We start from the raw sequence: 20830 nt of genomic DNA on the forward strand, positions 1-20830 counted from the left end.
GTGTCCAAAATATGAACCATTGAAAAGGGTTAAGATGAAAAGGGAGCTTTGCTGGCTGTTCAGCTTCACAAAAAGTGAGATGGAATAACCTGTCAGTGCTAGCCCACTCTCCAGTTAAGGAAGTAATAATAGTCCTCAGAGAGAGTACTGCTTCAAAATGCAAGCCAGTACAAGGAGAGGCTAGAGCCCCAGGGAGCCTGTTCTGGCCACCTGTCCTAAATAAGCCATTTAAAAGAGCCAAATTAGCAGTGAAAGTCAAAAGGGGAGAGGGGTAATTAGTGTGACCACTGCGGGAAGAAAAACAAAAAGATCTATGATCCTCTCAAACTCCCTGGGACTGGGGTCCTGACATGAGGTGGTGGGGGTGGGGTGGAGTTTAAAATAGAAAGCAAGAATTGCATAAAGCAGTGACCTCTGCCCACCACGGTTTTAGCTAAAACCTCCGAGTCTTTCCTGTAAGGCCACCTGACAGGATGTAAATTTTTCTCTGGAGATACTTCCCCCCCCCCCCCCCCCCCCCCCGCCTCTTCTGGATTCTCCAGGTTGGGCCCTTTCTACTCTCTGTAGGAGGTTCCTGGGGAAATTCTCACTTCTTAGAATCCATTGTCACAACAGCCTGGTTGCCAAAGAAAAGGATGGGAGTATCTCTTAATAATATTTCCATCCCCCCCCCAAAAAAAAGGCTGGTTACAGGGTGTGTGGGGATTTCAGAGGAGGAAGGTCACCCTGGACCAAGCACCTGAGCCCTGAGTGGTCAGGGACATATTGTCACAGCCACAAAAAGGACAGAAAAGCATTCCAGATGGAGCAAACAGGTCATGATTATTTCCAAAAGCGTTGATGTTCTGTCCCTGCCACAAACACCCAAGAAACACATAGGAAGGAAAGATGCTCATGGTTCCAGAGGTTGTGTCATAATGATGAAAGAAGAAAAGGAGGCTGATACATAGTTCCTCATTGTTATTTGCATGGAGGGCCTCAAGGCCATGATTAAGTGTAAGGGGAGTATTAGACTGGAAAACACAGATCTTTACATTACTACTCATAAAAGTAGCAAAATTACAGTTATAAAGTAGCAGTGGAAATAATTTTTATGGTCGGGGGTCACCACAACATGAGGAACTTGTATTAAAGGGTCTCAGCATTAGGAAGGTTGAGGACCACTGAGATAAATGGAGATCTGAATGGGACAGGTCCTAAAAGGGATGGAGAAGCTTCCCTTTAAAACCTGGAGAGGAGTTTCACTATGACTGAAAATGAGGAGAAAGATAAAGAGACAGAGAAAGGGAGAAAGAGACACAGAGAGAGAAAGTAAGTGATGACAGGGGAGGCCCCAGAAGCCTCTTCAGAAAGCAACCTCCAAAGTAGCTACCAAGCAAATCCCCCTATGGAGTCCAGGATGAATCCTCTTCAACAAAAACGAAATCTGACTTTTTATGGCCTCTTAGGGATGGCAGGGGAAGTTTTATGTCACATGATTTAGTTCAGTATAGCTTATGCGACAAAGAACATGGAGGTGCCAGGTACTGGATAAGGGGCTGCTGTTAGACCATGGCACACACAGCTTCAGGGAGAGCTCAAGAAGGCACAGGCCTGGTGTCTTCAAGCCATGGGAATTAGGCTTTTTTTTTTTTTTTTTTTAATAATCACTGTCTTTTAGGGTAGGCCATGTTCTAACAGGTTTCAGTCCGTGGTTGGCTGGCTCTACCAGTTCTGTGCCTGAGGTAAGACACGGCATCACGGCAGAGAGCAAGGGTGAGCCAAGCTGATCACCTCACAACAGCTGGAAAGGAGAAACAGAAAGGGGGAAGGAGGGAGAGAAGGAAGGAAGGAGTCCATGCAAGGATAAGATACCCTTTTAAGGAAGGGCTCCAGTGACTTGATTTTCCCACCTAGACCCCCCTTCAAGTCTGCACATGTACCCCAAAATAGACCCACTGACTGGAAACCAATCCCCTAAGACATGAGCTTGTGCATTTCAAATTCAAATCTAGAAGATAAGGAGGGCAAAGTGGTGCATACCTTTAATTCTAGTGCTCTGGAGCAGGGGCAGGGAGATCACTAGGAGTTTGAGGCCAGCCTGGGCTATATAACAAGTTCCAGGCCAGCCACATAATAAGACTCTATCTCAAAAAAACCAAAGCCCAAAACAAGCAAGCAAGCAAACAAACAAACAAAAAAACCCATAATATGCTTTTTAAAAAAATTATGCCTTTTTTTTGGGGGGGATAATCATTACATTTCTCTCCCCTAAAATGTTTTTGAGGACCCAAGAATCCAAAGCCGTAAGTTAGCCCACATCCAGTGAGAAATAAAACAGAGGCAAACAGGTGTGGACCTGGTATGCAACAAGGATTTCCTAACAGGATGATCCTGGACACGTGAGTGCCTTAAGTCTTTCTCAGTGGTAAGGAGTCCACTTCTCCCTCCTCCCTCCAGCTGACATCACACATCTCAAATTCACCCTAAGAAAGATAACTTTTTTTGATCACTTAAGTATTGACTAACTTTGTTGCCTGGTTGGTTTGTAGATACTTGCACAAAATGGGGAGAAAAAGAGTAACAGAAACCCACTTAGTCACCAGCCCAGAAAGGCCTAGTACAGGGGGACTGGCCTATGCCATAGACTCCTACAGAAGGATGGAAGTCAGTCCCTGAAGGAGTTAAGGGCGCTTTGTAGCTCAGGGCTAATCCTCAGAGGCAGCCCTGCCAGGGCTCACAAGACTTTGAGCCAGGCGTCCTGCCCACAGCCACTTACTTGTCTCCTACTGACTCAGGCCGGCAGCTGGAAGACTGGAGGAATTAGCAAGCAAAACCGGGAGGAAAGGGGGGATGTTAAATCTTCCTTGAGCCTCAAACTAAAGGATGAAAGAGTCCCCCATTGTTTCAGCAGTGAGGATGGCGTCATTCTCCTCCTTGAACTTGGAGAGGGGCCTGTGGACCGGGGTTTGCGTAAGCACACCTCAGAAAGCGGCAAGGCCATGGCAGCCCTCTGCTTTAGTGACCTTCCACTCCTGCGCGCATCTGGATCAAGCACAGAAACAAAAACCAACAGGAATCACATACTGAGAGATTTATTGCAAGGGATCCGTGGGCTAAGAGCCAGGCAATACTTGCCTAGATAGACAAGTCTAAGACAGGTAGGGCAAGCCACCAGGAGGGGCAAGCCGGGACTCTCAGGCACAAGCTAAAGCTGCAGGCTGCAAGCAGAACTGCTTTTTCTGGGCAAGTCCCATTCTTTTCTAGAGTCCACCCAGATTATCTAGGTTAGACTCTTTCTCTGAGAGCTGACTGCATACTTACTTCTTTAAAACAAAAACAAAAAACCTTCCCAGAAATGCCAACTTCAGGACTTGAGTAACCAGAGAATGTCATAAAATTGACCCAGAAGCTAACCATCTCCTTTCCCAGCATAAGCCCTCTTCTGCATGCGAATCCATCTCACCAGAACATGCCCTGAACAGTGCAGACACCAGGTCTTAGCCTGCAAGGACTCTGCACGCCCTGCTGGCTCCCTGCCTGGCTACCCACAACACAATCCATTCTCCTGGCAGCTCACTTCAGACTATCGCAGTAAACCTAGTCAAGAAAAAGTAAAATGAGAGTGAGGACTGAAGAGATTAGTCCGTTGGTAAAGTACTTGCTTTACATGAAGCCCTGAGCTCCTCTCCAGAACCTCCTAGAGAGAAGGGTTTGATGGTCTATGCTGTGACCCCAGTGATGGGAGATGGCGGGGAGCAGGAAGTTTCCTGGGATCTTCCTCAGGGACTCCTTGGCCTAGAAGAATCTGAGAGCTGAAAGTGTAACACACCAGGAAGGATTTAAGGTTGGTCTCTCACCTCCACATGCACTCAGACACACAATAATGCGCGCGCACACGCGTGCGCACGCACGCACACACAGCAGCAGCAGCAGCTCTGGTGGACACTGAAAACAGAGTTAAAAGGGATTAACACTGCAGGTAACAGCCATGCACAGCTTAACTTGAACAAGGCCCAGACACACCCACCTTAGATACAAATGGACCTTTGAAGCCCCACTAAGCTCAGCTGACCTTCAGTTACAAGGGACTCCTCCCCACAAAGGACCCACACTTTCCCTAACTGCCTAACTGCCCTCAGCACCAATCAGAACTCCTGACCCCCAAGCCCTTTGCTACAAAAGAGGCTGCATCCTAGAAAAAACTCCAGAGCACATCTTTAAGGCTGGATCACAAATCCCTTTTAGCCTCCAAATAAATACGTTTTTTGAGCCTTGCCTAGGTTAATTTTATCCTTAGTCAAGAAAGCCCAGAGATGGCCCCACTCCTGCTAGTGACCTTGGTATTTAAGAGGTCTGACTTTTCTCTTTCTGGCTATTCCTTGACTAGCCTTATAGTAAGCATGTATTTTGTAAACTCCCTTGGCATCCCCACGGGGATAGGCTGTGTCCTGCTCTACATTACCCCACACCATATAGTCCCTTTGCCTTGACCCTAAGTGACTCCACTTTGTAAAAACACAGATTTGTTGCATTTTCAGTGCAAATGCCAAGGAAGACGGGGTTCTACATCTTGTTTACGCAGGCCAAAAAACAAAACAAAACAAAAAAAAATACCCATGATGGAGCCCAATCGACTTGGGAACAGGAAGCTGGGTCAAGATCCTATCAGATAAGCCATACCTGTGAGCTTACCCACCACATCACATGTAACCCCCTTACTTAGGTCATGTACAAAGTGAAGGACACCAAATGCTGGGCCATGGTGGTGCAACTGACGTGTCATCAGGCCAGCAGGCATGTGGGTCATTATACACAGACATGTTCATCTATGATTCTGCTGTAGCTGTTCACAGCATCACCAGCACAGAGAAGAGGGACACCATGTCTGCATCACCGCACTGAGTTCATTAGCATCGCTCAACCCAAAAAGGAAGGACCCCCGCTGGCCAGCAGGAGTCATCAGGAGCGTATTGTGGACTATTAATTCAGACAAGTTGAAGAAATAGTTTGAGAGACGAGACACTGTCTCAAAAAATAAAACTATTTATGAATATTTATGCAGTCCATATTTTAACAAAAAGATGTATGCATGTATACATATATGTCATGTATTAATTCATCTTTACCGAAAACAGCACAAAGATGCCTATTTATTTCGGTAAGATTTTCACCACAGGAGCCACACCAGAACCAGAGTCAGAGGATACATCATTTATTTTTCATGATCTAACGGTATAAGCAAAGCAGGAGTTTACGGTGAGTCTGTCTCAGAAGGAAAAAGGCCTCAAGCAAATGACACATCATGGTTAGTACAAAAGTGCAAAATTAAAGTCTTGGGCATGGTGGTACATGCCAGAGGCTGCGGCAGTCAAAGATCTCTGTGAATTAGAAGTCAGCCTGGTCTACATATTAAGTTCCAGGACAGGCAGGACTACACGGAAAGAACTTATCTAAAAACAAAACCAACCAACAATAATAAATTAAATAAAGTCTAAACAGGAAGAGTCTATAGAAGTGGTGGTTCCCAATCTCAACTCACTTGTGAGACTTCACAGGAGACAAATTTATTGGCCACAGGTAGCAGGTGTGGCACAAACAAGAGGAGTTAAGCCGGGTATGGTGGCACATAGAAGGCAGAGGCAGGCAGATCTCTGGGAGTTCGAGGCCAGCCTGGTCTACAAAAGTGAGTCCATGATAGTCAGGGCTACACAGAGAAACCCTGTCACAAAAAAAACAAAGAAAAAAAGAGAGAATGAAGAGGAGTTAAAACATCTAGAAACTTAATGAACAGTGTGGAGATAACAGTCTCCATCACTACATTGGGCTTTGGGTTGACAGCCAGCTGCAACTGCAGGCTCCTTGTCTGACCTTCTAACTTGTACCACAGTATGACAAATGTCACATTGTGCTCCTTGTGGAATCTTCCTAGTCAAAACCAGCCCATCATACCTCATCCCCCAAATTTGGTACAATACCCAAGAGAAGACTATAAAGCAGGACTCTCAGAGAGGCCTCACCCTGCCTCTTGAGTGTGTACTTCTATTCTGTACACACTATTCTAATCTCAACACTCTGGAGGCAGAGGCAGGCAGATCTCTGTGAGTTCGAGGCCAGCCTGGCTGACAAAGTGAGTTCCAGTACAGCCAGAGCTACATAGTGAGACCCTGTCTCCAAAAAATTATATACATATATAAATATACATAAAATACACACACTTGTATGTAATCTCCCAGTTCCTTACTCTGAATTGTTTTTTTTCTCAAAACATGAAGTCTCTAATTGCTTTCTCTGTACCTGAGACCTCCCAGCCTTCTCTACCAGCAATAGATAAGCCGGCTGATTTTCCCAAAACAAAGGCATCAAGCAGGTGGATGGTTAGTGTTGCTCCACAGTGAGTACCACCTACACACACACAGAGAGAAACGCACAAGTAAACACACACAGGTACACACCCCCTCACAAGTACACATGCGCTCTCTCACACACATAGGCACACATACACACATGCACACACTTCCAGAAGTATTTGCTCTTCCAGGATTTCTTTTTCCCAAGTTCCTCCTTGGCTCTCAGCTCTTCTCCCTTTTTTTTTTTTCTCATCCTCAAAAGCTGTGAGCTGAAAGTTCAAATGCCTCCTCATCGGAGTAGCTATTGTAAGGCCTAGAGAAGGTGAATGGCCTGCCAAGGGTCACCTGACTAAAACGTGGATGAACCAGGACTTGATTTCAACCCTTGTTATCCTAAGCTCCTTGGAGTACTGGTTCTCTTCTTAATTTTCTTAATGTTTCAAATTCCATCTATTTTAGTTTAGTTTTGTTTTTGCCTGAAGAAAGTGAAAATTTCATTGATCTGAAAAGCCAGCAATTTGGAGCTGCCTCGTTTAGAATACATTCACTGTTACTTTAATAATCCCTTATATTTATGACATCAGAAGATGTGCCTGCCGATTTATACTTGGAGATTAATGAGATAATGTTGTTGGTGTTCTGGAGAATATCAAAGGAGATTAGAGAGATGCGTGAGAAAATGAGTTCACTCTGCCAAAGCGATTTCTCAACACGCTCAGTATTTCCTGGATGCACTGTGAAATGCAGTTTGTTCCCCACAGACAACATAGTTGCTAGCCAAAAATTCGCCTGTACAGAAACAAAGTTCATAATAGCTTCTGACTATTTTTTAAATGACTTCATGTTTGAGAAAGACAAACATTTGAAAAAATAAAATAAAAATTGGATCAGATAGCTAATGCCAAAATAGAGTCAATACTTAACTTTTCCAAAGACCAGCCTGTTGTGCATCTTCCTTCTCTGTCTTGTTCTATCAAGATGTGAACATTGACAGAGACCACCACAATGCTACATCCAAAGCACATCTGGAATTCGTGGAATTCCTAAACGTCTTAAGAGACTTGGGAGGGCAAGCCCAACGTCAGAGAAGGAACTAAAGGACTACTAAGTTCAGGCATGAGGCAGTTGGGCTCCTGAGTGGCTCAAGAATGGGTAATGGTGTCAAAGCAATCTTGTGGGTCCAGGGGGAAACATTAAGTTGCAGTAACTCTTTTGTCTTTGGGTAACAACTCTCTAAACTGCCCTTTAGAATTCCACCTTTTCCCTGGATTCCACTCATGTCCATCTCTCTAGTTCTTCCACGCCAGGCTGGCTTCTTTGAGTAGACACCGTGCAGCTTCTAGGGTCATGATCTTCTGTCACTGTCATGAAATACTTAATAATTCTTTTCTTAAGCAATGGTTTTGTATTTTCATATTGCTCTGGGATTTATAAATTACATAGATAGTCTTAATTAAAATGAAGATGACTGACCCTGGCCCTTGAGACAAGTGTGGCTGACCTAAGGACATGGAGATGATGACCTAGGGACATGGAGATGTTGACCTAGGGACATGGAGATGTTGACCTAAGATATGGAAATGATGACCTAGGACATGGAGATGTTGACCTAGAGACATTGAGATGTTGACCTAGAGACATGGTGATGATGACCTAGGACATAGAGATGATGACCTAGGGACATGGAGATGTTGACCTAGGGACATGGAATGGTTGACCTAGGGACATGGAGAGGTTGACCTAGGGACATGGAAAGGTTGACCTAGGGACATGGAAAGGTTGACCTAAGGACATGGAGATGATGACCCAGGGACATGGAGATGATGACCTAGGACATGGAGATGATGACCTAGAGACATAGAGATGATGACCTAGGGACAAGGAGATGTTGGGGAGCTACAGATATGTTTTTAAGGGAGACCAACTTTAGCTTCTGCACCAATGCCCGCGTTCCACATCCCAGATGACTTCAACCCTCTCCTCCCTCCTGAACCAACTCCAGGACAAACCTTGTTCTTCTACCAGGTGCTAAAGGAGATATCATTACAATTATCCTTGACCCTTTTCTGAGAGCCCAAATAATTACAGTTCTGTTTAAGAGTCTGCTGACAGAATTGATGAAATACAAGGAAACACTGTAAAATTTTCCACACTAGGCTGTTTTCTAGAAAGCCATATGTTCAAATCTCTTTATGAATGTATCAGTTACTGGCTACTTGTGCTCTGACAATTTTACAATCAATCCTATCTTAGTTTTACAATTGCGTGTGTGTGTGTGTGTGTGTGTGTGTCTGAATGTGTGTGTGTGCCTGAATGTGTGTATGTACACTATGTGGGTACGGGTGCCCACAGAGCACAGAGGGACACTGGATGTCCTGGAACAGATGTTACAGGCAGTTGTGAGCCACCTAGCACGGATAGGAAGCAAACCCAGGTCCTCTATAAAAACAGCAAATACTCTTAATCACTGAGCCATCTCTCCAGCCTTGAAATACTTACTGTTTAAAAACACTTTCAAACAGATCCTGGCCAAATTTCCTGTTTCTCTTGACTCTGTAACATCAGGAATTTCTTCATTTGTTGAGTCATGCTCAGTTATCTTATCTGAGAAGGTCTGAGGAGCCTGCCCGCAAGGTTTTCCCCATGGCTATGTTTCTTGTTTTGAATTTAACAACTGCCTGCCATTGCTTTTTTTTCCACAGCAACCCCCTTCATAGCCAACAGACAAACCTTTTTAAAGGGATGACTAATGTAGGGCTCTTTTAAGCTGACTTTCATAAATCCATTTTAAAACTCAAAAAACACCTTATGAATCATCATACTCATTGTCCCTAGTTTCTCCACAGGATGGAGATGGGTTTTTGTTCCTGGGTTTAAGTTCATAGCACACAGGAGGACTCCACAGGTACCATCCCGCCGATGCCTGACTCCGTGGGTATCCATCCCATCTACACCTGTCTTGGTACACAGGAAGAAACTCAAGGGTACCTATCCTACGCCCGTCCTAGCACACCGGAAGACTCCGGGGTTACCTACTCATTCCACGTCTGCCTGTCTTAGCCCATTTGACACTAGGTAAGCTAGAGCGATAGTCACTGTTAAGGCAGAACTCAAACTGCGACTCCAGGGACGCCAGTTGTGTGCAACAGTCATAGTCAAAAGGATAACAAAAATCCTTTCCTGTTTCCTTGAAGCACAGAAACTGCTACTACTACTACCCAGCAGACAACCGTTTATCAAGCTACATCTTCACACGGCCTTGTGGAAAGCTGAAAGAACACCGCCACGTGAGATACGACTGCCCTTGCTGCGTGATATTCTTCTGAGGTGGTTGCTGTGGCGGTCACGTGAGCTGATCCTAGTACTGAATCTGAGAGGGAGTCAGAGCTTGAACGTCATGGAGATCGCCAGCATACTGTGGAAATCCCAGCGTGCCACATACATTCCCTGAATTGTGATGTCCATGGTATACCCATGGGAATATGTGTGTTCCTTGTTAGATGGTAGGCGGTGTGAGTGCGCACGCATGGTTAGAAGACAACACTACTGTTCTTGTTCTCCTGATGTTAAGTCTCCCTTGTCTCTAATGGACCCTGAGCTTATCCAAGCTAAGCTAGGCTGGCTGGCTCTGTGACGGGTACCACAGAGGCAGGAAGAGGGCGTCCAATCCCCTTGAGCGGGTGGTTGTGGGAGTGTGGATGTGGGTGCTGTGGTCTACCGCAAGAGCAGCACACCCTCCTAACTGTGGAGCCAGCTCTCCTGCCCCTTGTCATCTCACTTCCAACATTTAGCATGCTGCCCATCACTTTAGCAAGGACACTGATGATGAGGTGAACTGTAGGGAACGTGGAATTCCTGTAGTTTCACACAGATTCATCACAGTGAAGAAAAATGCTAAATCTCAGCGACAAGCAGGAAAACACACATTAGGCTTAAGCTGTGTAAAAGCCTTCCATACCCCATGCAATGTTAATGATACAGCCAACATAATTAAATGATTAAAGAGTAAGACGATGAACGAATATATCCACTTACTTGCAAGCAAGCCGACTCCACTTGCCAGTGATCCCACCCAGGCTGTTTTTCCTTTTCCTTCACCGAAGGCATCCAACCATTCTACGTACAGGACCCCAACAGCTAATGGGGATCCATAACAGAGGAACTGAGTGAAGAAGGAGACAGCCACAATCACCCAGCCCCACCCTCCATCGGGTGACTTCTGAAATTCCATCGTGAGATGAAATCAATGCAGACTTTCTTTCTAGGTACTGCAAAACAAGAAAAGAGAAAAGAACATTTAGAGTGTGATGGACACAGGGTTTGGGATTAAAATAACTCTTCCTGAGATGGAGAAATGGCCCAGCAGTTGAGAGCACTGACTGCTCTTGTTGAAGAGCTGACCTTGGTTCCTAGAAGCCATGTTGGGTGGCTCACAACTGCTAGCAACTTTTACAACTTTTATGAGCTCTACTGCCCTCTTCTGGACTCTTCAGGCACTGCACTCACATGTCTAATACACACACACTCCGCATTCACACACAAATAATTAAAAGTAAAATAAAACTTTAATATAAATTAAATCTCTTTTCCCAACTTAACAAAAAGATTCTCTAAACACATACATGGATAATTCTAAAATATGATAGCCGTATCAAGTTTACATTTTCATTTGTAATTTGCATGAGTCATCCAACCACTGGTACACTTCTTTTAATTATGAAAAGGCAGACCATGAAATGTCCTTCCCAACCTTGACCTCCTTCACCCGGCTCTCTTCTTTTCCCAATCATAAGAAACCATAAGAAAGCTGATTTTAGCCTTCTAGCTGGTTGTTGTTGTTGTTTGTTTTTCTGAGACACTGTCCCCTCCCCCAGAAATGGAAGGCTAATAAGAAAGAGACTCAATAGAAGTGTTCTTGGGTCAGAACCTATGGAGGGGAACAAAGCAGAGAGAAAGAGGTTAAAGGAAAAGTCTTGAATCAGGTCATCAGGCTTGGAGACAGGTACCCTAACCTGCTAAGCCATCTCCCTGAATTCTGTCTCCCTGGAACCCACATTCTAGGTGATGAGGTTTGACTTTCACAGCCCATGGCTGTGAGCATGCCTACAACCATCATAAATAAATAAAACAGAATACTTTAAATGGAAGGGGCTTGGAAACCTGGGAAGTGTTCTCAGTCCAGCCTTGGGGCTGACCCTCACACCATCAGCACTGCCCACTCCTGATGACAGTAGGAGGTTGTAGTGACCTTGGACGAGGCACTCTTGTCCCCAAGGGCCTTTTCCCAACTGTGACTCCAGCAGCTGCAGGAAGGATGCCTTGACTTCTCGAATTTGGAGGGGACCTGGTAGCACATCCCGACTTCTGGCAGCCTGAGCACCCTCCCAGGGCTACCTCACCTATAAGTACGCAAACTGAGCGAGCATTCTAACATTTTTGGGTTTTTGTTTTTACAAAAAAAAAAATCAGCATTTGTGCATACCATTGTTTCATGTGTTTAATATCCCTTGAGGTTTCATATAATTCTATTAAAAAAAAAAAACAAAAACAAAAAACAGTCCACAGCTGCTCACCATGTGGCTATCTGCTTACTTGTGCACTAATTTATTTGCTGACTAGGCAAAAAAAAAAAAAAAAGCAATGGTTCGAAATTGAAAAAAAGCTTAGATGTTCCATCTTTTTTACATCCATGGTTTCCTCCTCCTCCTTCTCTTTTTTCTTCTTCTTCTTCTTTGTCTTGCTTTTCTTTTCATTTGTATTTCTGTGTGCATGCACGACGACAGCACATATGTGAACATGAGAGGGAGAGGGACAACCTGTGGAAGCCAGTTCTTTCTTCCAAAGTGTGTTGTGGGGATTGAACTCAGGCCATCGGGCTTGGCAACAAGCATCCTTACCTGCCGAGCCATCTTGCCAGTCCCCAATTTATTTTTTGAGATACGGTTGCCCACTGACCTGGTACTTACCACTTAGGCTAAGCTGGCTGGCTCGGGAGCCCCGTGGATTCAACAGTCTCCTCCCACCCCCACCTTGGCACTAGTATTACAAGTATGTGCCACCAAGCCTGGCTTCCTTATGTGGGTGCCGGGATCAAATTCAGGTCCTTGTGCTTCTCTGGCAGACACATTATTTTCCCGACTATCTCTGCAGCCTCTCTAAGGACTTGTAGTGACGATTTCTGCTCAGAGCCCCACTTAAAACACAGTCTTAATTCCCCAAACTAGACGCTGTACGGCAGGAGCAACCAAACACTTAACAGGATGGACAGACTCTGAAATGACAAACGCCAACTGAGGGCCAGCCTCATTTAAATCCCCAAATTATAATGCTTTGGGAAAGTGCAGGCTGACAGGTAGAGGCAGAACCAGCGGAGAAAGGTGGATTTTCTGGAAGGCTGGGGTAAACACTATTGTCCCTCATAAACCTAAGAAATCCCTTTCTTCAGTGACAATCCTTGTTCCACCTTGCTAGGAGTGATATTCCAAAAGACAGGGCAAGGATACGGTTAAGTGTTTAGGACAACAAATCATTGAAAAAGGAAGTGCCTGCTAGGCTTTCAATCGTGACTTGATAGTCTTGATAGACTTGATAGAGTTTTCATGGTGTTGAAGAACACCTGATCGCCAATCCATCGCCATCTCCCAGTTTACACCAGTGATCCCACCTGTCAGTGAGACGGGCGGTGGCGAAAAATGCTGGATAGTGATTTCCCACGAATCACTGCGAGGTGATCTCTTGCCATGCCTGCTGAGGTGGAGGGACCTTCAAGGTTCAAAGGTTGGAGGGAAGTGAAAGTAGCAGGAGCAGGAGCAGGAGCAGGAGCCGCCTTACGAAACCTGACTGACTTCAGAGAAAGTGGAGTTTGGGAAAGGGTGGCGTAGGCTTGAGGAGCGACGTGAACCTAAGCAGGAGGGAGGGAACCGTGAAGATGAAGAGGGCGGGGCTCTCGGGCTCACGGAGGCGAACAAGAGGAGCCGCATCGCAGCACTGGCAGGTAAGGACGTGTACCTTATGGTTACATCCGACATACGACTCTTTCTACACTTGCACAGTGCATACGTGATCCTTCCCCATCGCTGTGCCGCGATGACTGACAGAAAGCAACTTGAAGAGGCCCCGCGGCAGGACTGAGCGCAGTCGCTGGCGCTTGGCTCCTTCTCCTTTTTACCCCAGCCCCTGCGGTATGCTGCAGTTCATACTGAGGATACGGACTCAGATAGACTTTCCCCAAACCACCCTCACCCATATACCCAGAGCTGTGTTTCCACGGTGACTAAATCCAGTCGACAATGGAGATTCATTATCACGCACAAATAAATAAATAAATAAATAAATAAATAAATAAATAAATAAATCTCTAACATTAATAAAATCCCCATATTATCTAAGTAAGCGGTTTTCATCCCCTCCCCCATAAGAAGCCCCACGTGGTACCAGAAGACACTATTATTTGTCATCGAGCCCCTAAGCACTTTCAGCGGTGAGAAATTTTACTCGTGCATTGGCATGGAAACATGCTTCAAGAAAAGGTACACACTGCATATCCTAGTCCGTTCTTTGAGAAGTTAAAATCTCTTTTAACTCTTACTAAAGGATTGCATCATTCTCAGAGGCCACTTGAAAACTTGGGAAATCTGGGGTATTTCTGTCAAACAACAGGGTACACTAGGCTATATGTACATTAATATTAATTTAAACTCTATTTCTTTTTTCCTTTTTATTGAAAAATAGTTTTTTCCTCAAAGAAAAACATATATTCTGATTACAGTTTCCCCTTCTTCTCCTCCTCCCAGTTCTCCCCATTAACCCCTCCTTACCCACGTTCATCTCTCTCTTTACAGAACTTCTACGGGCTTCTAAGGGATAATACTAAAATAAATGATAGTAAGATCAAACAAAAGCTAACACATCAGACAAAACAAACAAGCAGAAGGAAAAGAACCCAAGAAAAGGCACAATAAACAGATACAGATGCATAGACTCACTGGTTTGCACACTCAGGAATCCCATAAATACACTAAACTGGAAGCCATAATATATATATATGTATATATATGTGTGTGTGTGTGTGTGTGTGTGTGCAAAGGGCCTATAGGGTAAAAAGAGAGAGAGAAATACATATATGTGTGTGCATATATATATATAATAAAAATAAAAAATAAGAAAAAATCAGAAAAAAAAGCCCTGACCCTACATTATGAAACAATGACCTCCAAAGAAGAGGTTAAATTTGTTTTCTGTTGGCCATCTACAATCGGGCACAGGGCCTACCTTTAAGCATAGTTTATTTCCTCAGTAAGACTCTCTTGAAGAAAACTACATTTTCATTTGCAAGTGCCTATCAATTGCAGATAGCTTCCAAGTTAGGGATGGGGCATTTGTCTACTTTTCCTTTTAGCTCAAGGACCCCCATCTGGTGCGGATCTGAGACCCTGTGTGGGCTGTCACAGTCTCTGTGAGTTCATATGTGCATCTTGTTGGTTTAGAAGGCCTTGTTTCCTGGGTGTCCTCCACCCCCTCTCGCTCTCACACTTTTCTCCCTCCTCCTCCAGCGTCTTCCCTGAAGACTAAGGGGAAGGATTTAGTGAAGACATCCCATTTAGGGCTGTACACTCTACTGCTTCTTAGCTTGGACACCCTTGAAAAAGACAACATAGATTCAGTTACTACAGGCCTAGCTGGGGTCTGTGAAGGGGTGAGCTGCAAGCCGTTTCTCCAGAATATGAAGAGCCCCACTGAGGAAAATCCACGTTCCTGGCAAACCTTATTTCCCTGTGCCTCACATTACACCCCAGTCCACATTAGTCTCTTCCCTTAGCTCTTTACTCTGGCAGAACTTTTTTGGTTTCATTTTCTGGGAGAGAAGCCGACAGAAATGCCCATTTGACATTTGGATTAACATTTAGCTCTGACAGAAGGGCATTCTTGAAATGCGCTCATATGTGCTACGCTGATTTTTTTCCAAATACAGAGTGATCCCCATCACAATCCATCCCTAATGGCCTCTTTCTAAAGAAATATTTTTAATTTCTCTCTAAAGATTCAGAGATGGCTTTTTTCCACTTGAAATATGAAAAGATGTCAAAGACAGTTGTGGGTTTTTTTGTTTGTTTTTTGTTTGTTTTGCTCGAGTGTCTCACATGATCAAAATAGCCCTGTACTAACACACTGATTTCAAGAACTTTGAAAAAGAAATGGCTGATTTAGTTTAGTTTAGCCACCTGGGAAGTGTGACTAAAAAATGTAACTTAAGCTGTCATGGTGGTGTCAAGCTCTTGTGATGCCGGCACTGGGGAGATTGAGGCAGGGTAGTTCAAACCTGTGGTAAGGAGAAAGAACAGGAAGAAGGGGAGGAAGGAAGAGTAGAAGGTAAAAGAAAGAAGGGAGAAAGGAGGGAGCAAGGAGAGGGAGAGGAGGGAAGGGAAAGAAAGGCTGAGAGGCTGTTCTTCAGCCATGAGGAATGCCACTTTTGGTACAAGGAAAGCTGAAAAGCAAAGGCAAGAACCTGAAGAACTGAGCCCTCATCCTTTGCTGGTGCAAACAGAAGGCAAAGCCACTTTGGAAAGCAGTTTGAAGGCAAGAAACCTGAAGGATACAGGCTTCCTTTGAGTGACAAAATTGTACAAAAAGCAGGGCTGGAAAGATGGCTCAGTGGATAAAGGCAATTTTCACGAGCACCTCAAGATCCGAGTTCTACTACCCAGAACCCACAAAAAAGGTGGAAGAAAAGACTCGACGCCACTGATTCCATGACGCTGTCCTGACCTCCACATGTTTACCAGTCTGTGCACCCTCCCCCCCCACACACACACACAGCCTGAGAACTGTCCCAAAAGCAGACTCTTTCAAAGGTAATGCAAATTTGTGAATTCACTAAAAATGGTTTTTAGAACCCATTACTTGGGTCGGTTTTATCATACGTAAATATCTCAACAGAGCTGTTACTATAACATAAAACACTTGAAATCTAACAACAACAACAAAAAATTGTCTGAGTGTCGGTAACAAGTTTCATAAGCAAAGAGTAGACCCACTCTGCCGGAGGACATTCTGCCATCTCTACTCCACGCTCCCCCCACCAAACATACCTGGTTTATCCCCTGCCACCTCAGTGTAGGCACTGTGACACTGGGAACCTGGAAAACAATTCCTGGCATAGAGCAAAGACAGAATATATAAAATATTCAATATATTATTAGTGATATGGTTAATGAATATTTACAGATAAAGGATCCAAGGTCCACCACTTGTGAATGCTAAGTCAGCTATGACACAGCCACACAATGGAGGATTATTTAGCAATGACAAGAGGTAACAACAGGTGAACCTGTAAAAGTCTTAGGCTAAGAGCAAGAAGCCCAGGGAGAAAGGCCATTCACAGGAGGCCAGGCTTCCTATCCTAGGATATTGAGGCTTGCAGGAGGAATTTGAAGTGACTCTGAATGATTTCGAGAGTTCTCTGGTGTGAAAACATTTGACAGCTGGTAGTGGAGATGACAGCTCTACTGGTGATACGCTAAATATCACCAAACAGCACATTTTATATAGGTGACTGGTGTGGTGTGTGAAATATAGCTTAATACGACTGCTATTTAAAATATCTTTTAAATGAGTGTACAATCCAACTGGGTCCCATTTGCTTAAACTCACTGTTTTTTGAGACAGGGTTTCTCTGTGTAACATAGCCCTGGCTGTCCTGGACTCAATTTGTAGACCAGGCTGGCCTCAAACTCACAGAGATCCACCTGCCTCTGCCTCCCTCGTGCTGGCATCAAAGGTATGTGCTACCACGATTGGCCTCACTGTACAGATGTTTTGATTTTGTGGTTTTATTATTGTAAATCATGCTTTGACAATGCTGTTTTTGAGTATTTGTTCTAAGACGGGATCTTGTATAGTACAGGCTGGACTCCCCAAATCGCTGTTTGAGGATGCCCTGTACTGCTGATCCTCCTGTTTCAACCCCCAGAGTTGTGATCACAGATGTGGACCTCCACTCCTAGTTTATTTATGCGACAGAACTGAACATGGCCAGGCAAGCGCTCTATCCACTTGACTATCTGTATAAAGTCTGCATAAAACGTAAATAAATTTTATAATTAAATTTGGGCCTCATCTCCAACATCTCTCATTTTGTATATGCAAATATTCCAGGGCAGGAGCTACCACACCTGGCAGGGTGTGTATAAGGCTGTCGGTGTATAAGACCAGCGTGTGTCAGGCTGTGGGTTAAATCCAGAAATGCCCCCCCCCCAAAAAAAAAACAATCCAAAAACCTAAAAGCAAACTCAAACACCTCCGATTAGAATGTCTTGGGGTAAGGGATCTTGAGCCACTGTTAAGATTTAGTTCCTTTTTCAGTTTCTAGTTCAAGGTCTCAAAGTCTTAGTGAGCCAAGGGCCTGGTGGTTCATGCAGTCACTCTCTGAGAGACACCACAAAGGCACCAAACTGGATTCATCTATGGCGCTCTCTACACACACCAAAGGCGGCACTCACTACCAGAGGCTTGCCTGCCTCTTCCAGTCAGCACCTGGAACCGTGAGTCTCTGTCCGGAGGGAAAAAAGGAACAAGTTCTGGCCAACCGTCTCCCGCCTACCTCAGTGTGGAAGGACACAGAAGGGAATGAGAGGACAGGAGGAAGTTTTGGGCAAACAGAGAGAGGGACTAGGGCAAGTGTTAAGCCCTCCACCCCGTCTTAGTCATTCAGGAAGCTGGAACAAAGTACTATAAACTGTGTGGCTAATAAACAATAGTAGTTTATCACAGAGTTCCTGAAAACCAGTAGGCCAAGTTCAAAGCCTGTTTGTTCTGTGTGTGAGGGTCACTTTCTACTCAAGTCAATGGTGCCTTCTTACTGAGTCCCCACATGGAGTATGGGGTGCGTAGGAGTGCAGTTCCTTCGTTCCGCACAGACTTCTCGTTCTTGGGACCTCATCTCTTCCTCCAGTCCCTACCCCTAATACTTTGTTTTTGTGGTTATTACAGTTTTTAGAGACAAGTTTTCCTGTGAAGCACAGGCTACCCTAGAAAGCATGCCCCTCCTGTCTCAGCCTTGCTGGGTGTGCTAGAATACAAGTGTGATAAGCCATGCTTCCTCTAGGGGAGGGGAGGACACAAGTATTCAGGCCACAGAACACCCCACCCCCACTCACCCACCCACAGCAACCAAGCTAGACTGATCTTTTAGCTCTGTCCTGTTGTTTACATGGCCCAGAACAAAACTTATCCTCACCCTGAAAATCTTGATCAAACGGCCCATCCAGACTTTCAAGGAGACAGGAAAAGACTATTTGTAGAAATAGTGACCACAGCCAAAGCTACTGACTTGATTATTGTCTCTGAACTGTTTAGGGAGATCAAGAGTATGGCGATGTCTCTGACACAGCAACCATAACTTCTTCTGAGAACCTCAAATGGTGGTACAGGCAGGTAGATCTCTGTGAGTTCAAGACCAGCCTGGTTCAAGTTCAAGTTCCAGATCAGCCATGGCTACGTGTTGGAAGTAAGAGAGTGTCAGATGAAAGAAAGAAGGAAAAGAAGAAACAAAGAAAGGAAGAGAGGGAGGGAGGGAGGGAGGCAGACAGAAAAGAAGGAAGGAAGGAAGGAAGGAAGGAAGGAAGGGAAGCAGGGAGGGAGGAAAACAAGAAGGAAGGGAGGAAAGCAAGAGAGGAGGGAGGGGTTCTTGAATCTATGTCTTCACCAAAATACTATCAGATAATATGTCTATTATGACTAGATAATTACCTGGTTCTTCCATATGTAAACATTCAGTCTTGAACAAAAATGAAAATAGTGAAAACCTGTGAACTGCAACAATACAGACAGAAATGGACACTTGTAGAGTAAAATAAGCCAGGCCCCCCAACACAAATACTAAATGTCCTCATTTGTATGTAGAAACTAAGGAAAGCCATCACACCGGAGCACCCAGTAGCGCAGAGGCCACCCGAGGCTAGCAGAGGAAGACAGGCTAGAAAATGGCTACCAAAATCCAGTTAAAACGGGACTCCTCTTAATGTTCTTTAGCGTTGTAGGGTAATTATAGTTATGAACATTTCATTACATGTTTCAAGACAATTGAAACAGACATAAGACGACAAATTAACCTGACTTGACTGTTACACTCTGCACACATGTATTTAACTATTACACAGTACTCCAGCAATTAAAAACAAGATTCAAATAGATGCTAAAATGCAGTATATATATATATATTTTTTTTTTTTTTAAGTTAAACACTCTGCTATATTCACTAAAGTGCAAGTCGGGGTTGACTTTATAGTGTATGGGCCCAGAGCAAGAATATACTGTGATTTTAACTGTCAAGCAAAGCCCCCTGTGTGTCCTCTCCAGGCTGGCTCAGGCACACAACGTCCATGGCTTCTCTGAATACACTGTTCTCATTTTGTTTGCTCAAACGTGCTCTTCTCTTCATCAGCGTCTGCTCTGAAATTCAAGCTACAGCCAGGCCCGCTTGTTTATAAAAGAGTCCGCTGACATGAATCAAGGAACACACAGCCTGTCGAATACCAGAATCCACTTCTGAAAACACACTGCAGCTGGGCGTAGCAGCAAATACCTTTAATCACAGCACTTGGGAGGCAGAGGGAGGTGGAGTTTGATCAGTTCGAGGCCAGCCTTGTCTACAGATAGTCTAGCCAAGGCTATATAGTGAGACACTGTCTAGATAGATAGATAGATAGATAGATAGATAGATAGATAGATAGAATAAAAATAAAAAATACAGTTTAGCTAAAGAAGTTCATTGCACAGTTCCCCTTGGAATCATTAGGGAAACCCACAACTTTGTTTTCCTTTCCTTTCTTTGGACTCAGATAAATGCACTATAAAACAATCTAAACTGCTATAATGATTCAGCTCACAAGAGCAAAATTTTTAACTGAACTCACTTTGTTGAAATTCAAGGAGATCCCCAGATTGTTCTACTTTAAGGAGGGCCAGGCATCATGATGGCACACCTTTAATCCTAGAACTTGGCAGATCATTGTGAATCCCAGGCCACCTAGAGCTACACAGTAAGGTCCTATCTCAAAAAGAGGAGCAGAAGGAAGAGGAAGAGGAGGAAAAGGAGAAGAAGAAAGAGGAGGAAGAGGAGGAGGAGAAAGATATGGGCAAGCCTTGCAAGACAAGGGCAATGGAGATCTCTGAGCATCTTGAGCTGGTCTCTAAATATACCTTGTCCAAGAGGAAGTGGGATGGACAGAAGAACAGTAAAAAGAGTGTTCAGATAAATACATCTGGGTTCTGGAACTCGGCCACACTAAGTGTCAGTGGGAGGGATAATCACAGGAGTCATTAGCTGCTGAAGTCTCTGATATGATCAACAGCAGGTGATGAGCAAAGAATGTCCTATGACCTTCAAGGCTTGGAAGATGTCTACAGTTGAACCTGATGACCTGTCAATTGACCTGACAATCTGACAGTCTGGAATCACCCGAGAAGGGAATCTCAGAGAGAAATCACCCAGATGGAATTGG

The 20830-nt window shown here is 44.5% G+C and overlaps 1 protein-coding gene across 3 annotated transcripts in view; it reads right to left on the bottom strand.

Moving 5' to 3' along the window:
- The window catches only part of Slc16a9 (solute carrier family 16 member 9), a 44143-nt gene that overhangs the window by 17361 nt on the left and 5952 nt on the right, over positions 1-20830 (bottom strand). For 2 of the 3 annotated variants that reach the window (XM_021653398.2, XM_060369378.1), the window contains exon 2: positions 10365-10597. In XM_021653398.2, coding sequence (XP_021509073.1) covers positions 10365-10560 — 196 coding nt within the window. In that variant the 5' untranslated portion in view covers positions 10561-10597. Of the gene's footprint in view, positions 1-10364; positions 10598-16417; positions 16486-20830 lie in introns of those variants that run through there. The other variant, XM_060369379.1, reaches the window with a different exon arrangement.

This window comes from Meriones unguiculatus, chromosome 16, assembly GCF_030254825.1.
Source record: "Meriones unguiculatus strain TT.TT164.6M chromosome 16, Bangor_MerUng_6.1, whole genome shotgun sequence".
NCBI classification, from domain to species: Eukaryota; Metazoa; Chordata; class Mammalia; order Rodentia; family Muridae; genus Meriones; species Meriones unguiculatus.